This window comes from Fonticula alba, assembly GCF_000388065.1.
Source record: "Fonticula alba strain ATCC 38817 unplaced genomic scaffold supercont2.1, whole genome shotgun sequence".
In the NCBI taxonomy this organism is placed as follows: domain Eukaryota; order Rotosphaerida; family Fonticulaceae; genus Fonticula; species Fonticula alba.
Window position 1 is genome coordinate 4,502,291 of NW_009242971.1, and position 6,894 is coordinate 4,509,184.

General features: G+C 67.9%; 1 protein-coding gene across 1 annotated transcript in view; it reads right to left on the reverse strand.

Annotated features, from left to right (window-relative positions):
* Positions 1 to 115: 115 nt before the first annotated feature.
* Positions 116 to 6,894, reverse strand: part of H696_00967 (hypothetical protein) — a gene marked incomplete at both ends in the record, with an annotated part of 8,097 nt that continues 1,318 nt past the window's right edge. The window contains 7 exons of the mRNA XM_009494856.1: positions 116 to 2,509; positions 2,677 to 2,818; positions 3,024 to 3,328; positions 3,448 to 3,762; positions 3,883 to 4,223; positions 4,357 to 5,448; positions 5,561 to 6,831. Coding sequence (XP_009493131.1) covers positions 116 to 2,509; positions 2,677 to 2,818; positions 3,024 to 3,328; positions 3,448 to 3,762; positions 3,883 to 4,223; positions 4,357 to 5,448; positions 5,561 to 6,831 — 5,860 coding nt within the window. The remainder of the gene's footprint in view (positions 2,510 to 2,676; positions 2,819 to 3,023; positions 3,329 to 3,447; positions 3,763 to 3,882; positions 4,224 to 4,356; positions 5,449 to 5,560; positions 6,832 to 6,894) is intronic.

Below are 6,894 nucleotides of genomic sequence, written 5' to 3' on the forward strand. Positions count from 1 at the left end.
CGTGTGCCATTGCTGCCTGCCAATCAGTAGCTACTACGGCCTTGCAAGGTGACTGGAGTTCAGACTGGAGTTGGGGGGGGGGGGGGGGGGGACCGGTGTCGCGCAGACGCGACCCTTACCGGCTATCACGCTGAGGGGGATGGTGGTGGTTCGGGTCGCCGCTCCAGCTCGGGTGTCCGGGCGACTGGTGCGGCGCTGGCCCCGAGTGCGAGGAGTGATACTGGTGCGGCGATGGCGCAAAATGCTGGGATGGGTGTGGTGAGAGCGGCGCCGGCGCCGGTGCCGATGGCTGCTGGTACAGTTGCACTTGCGGGTGTTGGTGCTGCTGCTGTTGTGCCAGCAGCGTCGGCAGCTGTGTCGGATGGGGATAAAAGTGCGCCACCGAGGGCGGGGGCTGGTAGTGGAAGCGGTGTTGCTGCTGCTGCTGCTGCTGCTGCTGCTGTTGCTGTTGCTGCTGCTGTTGTTGCTGCTGTTGTTGTTGCTGTTGCTGCTGCTGCTGTTGTTGTTGCTGTTGCTGTTGCTGCTGTTGCTGCTGTCGCTGCTGCTGTCGCTGCTGCTGCTGCTGGCGCCACAGAAGTGAAGAGCCGGCAGGGGAAGGGCTTCGCGCCATCGAGCCGGCCGGTGAAAGGGCCCCAGGACCAGGGGAGACCGAGGCTGCCGCGGCGGTCGCAGCTGCCACGGCCGCCACCGCCTGTGGATCTACCGGCTCTAGGGCCTGGTAGAAGACACGCTGAAAGGTGAGCGGCGAGTAGGATGGAGCCACGGGGGACGGGGAGAACAGCGGCCCGGACACCGTGGCCGGCGAAAGATGCTGATGATACAGGGGGTAATGCGCCCAGGTCATGTTGCCAGCACCGGACGACGGAGGCCTGGCCCCGGGGAGGGGCGACCCGGTGGTGGTGTTCATGACTGCAGTGGTGGCAGCTGCCGTTGCCGCGGCGGCAGCTGCCATCGCCGCGGCAGCGGCAGCACCCGACGACCCGCCAAACCCAGACAGGTGAGGGTACAGATGTGCGAAGGGCCCATAGTTGTGGAAGGGCGAGATCATGTCCGACGAGGTGACTGGCAGCTGCGGGGGAGCCGGGGTCCGGAGCTCTCCGGTGCCGGGATGCACCGGGGTGCTGGTATATACGCCGGGCGAGCCGCCCGCCAGCATGCCCAGAGCGGTGTCCTGCCCAGGGGGAGCCGGGGACAGCAGGTGCAGCAGACCGCCCCCGGTGAGGGACGGCGCATGCTCCATCTGGGGATGATGCAAGAGCGACTGATGATGCGGGGTGGCTGTCGTCGTCGTCGGCGGCGGCGGCGGACCGGCCGGCGTTGTAGCCGCTCCACCTTGAGGTGACTGGTAATACCCGGACAGGGGTGACGGGTGTGCTGGCTGGCCATGTGCCGTGGCCGGAACGCCGGGCGCCGGCCCGGGGGCCGAGGCCGAAGAGGGCCGCGCCCCGGTGAAGGGCGACTTCCCCGGAGGCCCATGGGGAACGGGCGACTCGGCCGTGGTCGACTCAGCCGAAGCCCCCGGCCCGAAGGGGGCCGGGCCACGTGAGGCACCGGCGGTGGCCGGGCTACCCATCTCGCCGGCAGGCATGCTGGACACCCGCCCGGCAAAGTCAAAGAGGTTGGACATGGACTGGGAGGCCAGGGCCGCGGCCACCGGACGCCCGGACAGGTCCACCACCCCGGGCGACGAGGGACCAGGCCCACGGTCAGCCCCACCACCGATGGGCTGGCTGGCCGTGGACAGGGGCCCATGCGCCAAAGTGGAAGTGGACATCGAGGAGGGCGGCCGGATGGTTGCCTGTGAAGAGCGATCGGCACTTGTGTGGTGACCATGATGGCCGGCTCCGGCCCCGGGGGCTGAGGCCATCGGCGAGGAGAGCCCCGGTGTCCCGCCCCCGGGACCGAAGGCCGCAGGGGTCAGGGTGGCCGAGGCGTCCGGCGTGGAAAGACCGACATTCGCCCCGCCGGGCGGACGCGGCGGCAGGGGCAGGCCACTGACAGACAGGGAGCTTGAAGACCGGGAGCGCTTGGCTACTGGGGGCTGACTGACCAGCTCGGCCTTCGCCATGGTTTCTTGGGGCGCTTGCGAGTGAGGCGGCAACTGCTCGCCCTGGGGGGGCGGAGCGGCGCGCGACCGCGTGCTGGTGGCCTTCGGTCGCGAGGCCCGGGGCTTCTTGGCCCCGGAATCGGCCGCCAGTTCGGATATCGACTCGGCGGCCAGCCCCGGGACCGTGCCCCCATTCGGCATCGGCTGCTTGTCGGTGGACAAGGTACTCCCGGCTGCGGGAGCCTTCGGTTGGTGGGAGTGCGGCCCGTCGGCCGGGGCCCGAGCGCGGTCGGCGGTCGGCGAGCTTGGTGGCGGGGTTGCCGGGTAATTGGGCACCTCGATCATGGGTGGCTGTGCAAAGCCAACTGCCTGACGCTGGGCCAGAAACTGGAACATCCGATCAATCTCCGTGTAGTTGTTGTTGTTTCGGGCAAAGCGCCGATGCTCATTGTTGGCGAAATGCTGCGATGCAGTCACCCACACGGTCAGGAGTCTGTGATTGGGGCAGGCAAAGGGGGGAAGTGGACAAAGGAAGATGGCCGGGCGGGGAATGGGGGGGGGGGGGAGGGGGAAGAGGGAGGGGGGAAGAGCGAGCGAAGGAGAGGAGCACGAAATGAAGAAGAACGCACCCGCTCGACATCGGAGAAGGCACGCTGACAGCATTCACAATATCCCTGGGCGGGGCCGAGCTTCCGCGCGGCCTGAATTCGATCTGCGGTTGAGAGAGCCAGGAACCGCTGGTAATTCCGGTCATTCTCCTGGCGTTGAAGTCTGAGGGTTGGTTGTTCGCAGAGACGACGTGAGTACATTCGTGCGTGCGTGTGCGCGCGTGCGTGTGTGTGCGCGCGTGCGTGCGTGCGTGCGTGCGTGCGTGCGTGCGTGCGTGCGAGTACGGATGTCAATATAGAGCAGGTCAAGCAGGAAGCGCCGGGAGAGGGGGGGGGGGGAGCGGGATGAAAGCCCCATGGAAACGCACCTGGAGACGCTCTTCCGGTCACGACGCTGCCCCACGGGCTGCCGGGGAGCAGGCTTGCGATTCTGGAAGCGCAACTTGGCCGCCGCCTCGAGCTGCGGCGCTGTGAGCATGACGAAGGGGCAGAGGCTGCTCTCACTCGGGAAGAGGTAAAGAATTGGCACCGAGGTGGAGGGGGAGCGCTGGCTGCTGCTGTTGCCGCTGCCGACGCCCAGGCCGCCGGTAAACACCTTGTACAGCGGCCGGAATTGCTGCTGCGCATCTTCGATCAGGATGGAGGGGTGCTGAATCGGGATGAAAGAGCGTGTCTACCATCCGAATGAGGGAGGGGGGGGGGATGGCATTAGTCAGGGCAACCATCGCAGGGGAGCAACAGAAAACGACGAGGCCGGCCAGCCATCGGGCCCCGGGTAGAGGGGGGTCGCACCTGCTTGGAGGCTCGAGAGGAACGCTTCAGCACGGGAACCGTCGGAGGGAGAGCGGCTGCGACGGCGGCCACAGCGGCGGTCGGCGACTGCGGGCCAGAAAGCACGGCCGGCGCGCGCATGCTAATGCGTTGCGTGGCCGCAGCCACCGAGGCCGCCACCCGGGACGAAGGGCCAGAGGGAGCACCTGACCCTGGCTCGACCATCATCAGCGGTGTCAGGAGGTTGAGGAGCTTCTCGATGGTCCAGATCCGGATGCCAAACTCCATGGCCACCTTCAGGCAGCCGGCCTCGTTGGGGGTGAGCGGCCGGTAGGACTTTTGTGTGGGCAGAAACACGAGGCCAACGAGCGCAAACAGCACATGCAGAATAGAAAGTCAACATATGGAAGTCGGCCAATGTGGAGGACCAGGGAGCCGGGGCAAAGTAGAGCGCACTCTGACATGCTGTGACCGCGAGCGTGAAGAGGCCGTCACAGCGAGCCCGGCCGGCGGCGAGGCGGCCGGTGTGCCCCCGGCAAGTCCCGGCGGCGAGTACACCGACTGGGCACTGGAGGACTCGAATGCCAGGCCGGAGGCCCGGCTCGGGGGCGTGGGCGCCAAATTGCCAAATGAAGGGGTCGCGATGGCGGAGGTATACTGTCCGGCCGCGCCGGGGGGGAGATTTCCCGCGTGTGCAGTCAGCCGCACGCGCGCGCTACCAGGCAGCTGCGGCGGCTGATTCACCTGGCTGATGGCCAGCGGAGTGCCGGACGGAGATCCCTGCTGTCCAAGGCCAGCTGAGGGGCATAGTGGCAGGGTGCAAGAAGGCACACAGAGTCGAGAATATGGGGCCAGGGTCAGCGGCAGGCGCGAAAGGCATGGGGAGGCGGAGCGGGAGGGGGCCGATGCCAAAGGCAGGAGCACGCGTACCACCGGCGGCGGCGGCGGCGGCGGCTGCCGCCGCAGCCGACGAGGCCGGGCTGACAATTCCAGCAGCCGGACTTGTCACCCGCACACGATTGCGAGTGTGATACAGGGCGGCATTGTGGCTGCTAGTGCCTCCCGGGGTGCTCAGTCGACCGGTTGGTGAGTGCACGCCCCCGGGGCCGGTGTTGAATTCCGGCGTACCGGGCAACGACCGATGATGTGTCTGGGCGGCCAGGGAGGCCGCCGCCGCACAGGGATTACTGATCAAGTGGGTGACCTCGTGCGAGAAAAAGGGATCCACCGAACCGCCAAGGGCCCGAACGGAGGACCGGACGAACTCGGCCAACTGATCGCCATCAGCACCGGCAAGCGCCTGCGCCACCGGATTGGCCACCGGTGATTCCAGATGGCCACGGATGATATCGGGATCGGTGGCGCTCTCGAGATTGGCCTGGAGCGAGCGAAGAGCATCATTCAACAAAATGGCCGCCGTGTGGAAGGTGGAAGATGCCTCGGCCACGAAATACCGACGCCCGGTCAACTTGCCCACTGCCCCGGGCCGGGGAACAAAGACGGCCAGCGGCTTGCGCTCCGCGGTCCCGGGAACCGGGGGAAGGGGATTCAACAGGGACCCGGCCCCGGCACTTGTGGCCGGCATCATCGGGGGCAGCAAACTCCGCACACTGGTGCCCGAAGGTGCGTCGACATTGCCGGGTGCGAAATGCCCGACCGTCAGATCGGCGGCCGTCGCCGAGAGGATGGACTCGGTGGTGGCGAGCGCCGCCTCCGGGGTGGCCCCGGCATTGGCATTTGCATCGAATGCCGACAGTTGCAGCAGTGCCGAGGCCGATTGTCCAGGGACAGTGGCACCACCGCCGCTGGGGTTGCCGACGCCGGCGCCGGCTGCCATTGCAGGCGAAGCACTCAAGGACGCTTGCTGCATCGGAGCCCCATGGAAGGGCGAGTACTGCCCATACGGATGGCCACCAGTGACGGACGTCGCCGAATGGAAGGAAGCTTGTGGCAGGTACGAGGGAGGTTGGTATGTGTGCGAGGTTGAGGAGGCCGGACGTGTGGGCAACCCGGGCAAGGTGCCTGGTCAAAGTGGAGGACAGGACAGGGGTCAATGGCTGGGCATGTGGGGAACCATGGCAATCAGGGGGGGGGGGGGGAAACCGAGGAGGGGGAGGGCAATCCGAGAGCATACCAGCACGCAGAGACGATGCAGTCGGTCCTGGTGTTTGGAAGGGAGCCGCCGCGTCGGAGGCCGCCGTGCGCGGGCGCCGCGGTGCGGTGGCGGGCGGGACCGTGGTGCTGCGCCTGCCGGAAGCATCGCGCTCGCGCCCAATCAACAAGGGGGAGGTGGTCCGGGTGGAGGTCGTTCCGGTAGTGGGGTCCCCGCCACCGGCCCCGGCTGCGGCCGCCGCGGAGGCGCCCATCAGAAGCACGGCGCTCGAGCTGGAGACCGGGGCCGCGCCGGCGCCGGACGGGCCACCTGGAAGGGAAGAGGCGGCAGTCCCGCCGGTAACGGTGGACGGTGGGAGAATGAGCCGGAAAGGTGGCGCATTGTGCCCCGGAGCACGCGGGGCCGGGCCCGGCTCGGAGGGCGAGACGGCCGGCGGTGCTGGCACCGACAGCTGCTGGTACGGGTAGGATTGCTGGTGTCCACTGCCGTACGGTGAGGGCGGGTGGGAGAAGATCGATTGACCGGCCGGCCCTGGACCTGGATGGGAGTATGTCGGGGACATGTAGCCCGGCGGAGTGGATGTCGGCGCATGTGATGGCGATGGCGAAGGTGATGGCGACGGCGCGGCAGCCAAATTCGACCCGACAGTGGGCGCCTGAGTCGAGGCCGGAGCCGCAGCCGCAGCCGGACCGTGTATCGGTGATGCTTGCTGATGCAGGGGTGGCCCATTTGGCGATTGTGGCAAGGGGGCTTGGTATGCCGGCGACGATTGGTATGGATGGGATGCTGCGGACCGGGCATATGGCCCGGGCCCGGGGCTGGCGTCTGTGGGTGAGGCACCATGTCCGGGGCTGATGCCGGTCGGGGAAAGGGGCGACACTGTGCCGACAGCACTCCCCCCACCCTCACCACCAGCACCACCGGCGACAGTCCCTGTGGCGGTGGCGCTGTTGCTGCCGCTGGCGGTGTCATTGCCGGTGCTGGCGTTGTGGGTGCTACTGCTATGGGTCCTATCACCCGAGACGTGGGTCACTCGCCCGGGCGCTGTCGGGGGACGCCCAGCCGAGCGTAGTTCCGGATGGGGGTGCTCTGGCGACCCAGCGCCCGGGGCCGGAAATGAAGGAAAGGGACTGGCGAAGCCATCGGACGGGCCAGCCGTCGAGGGGGCGCCTCCCCGGGTGAATGGCGGTAGCGGTGTGGGTCCAGGCGAGAGGGAAGATGCGGCACCGGCGACAAACTGGTTGCCAGGGCTGTGTGGCGCGCCCAGGGGACGCGGCGGTGCGGGCGAGGATCTAATTCGGAGGCCAGGATGGCGGAAACACGAAACGTCAGTGGCACGGGCGGGGGGGGGGGGG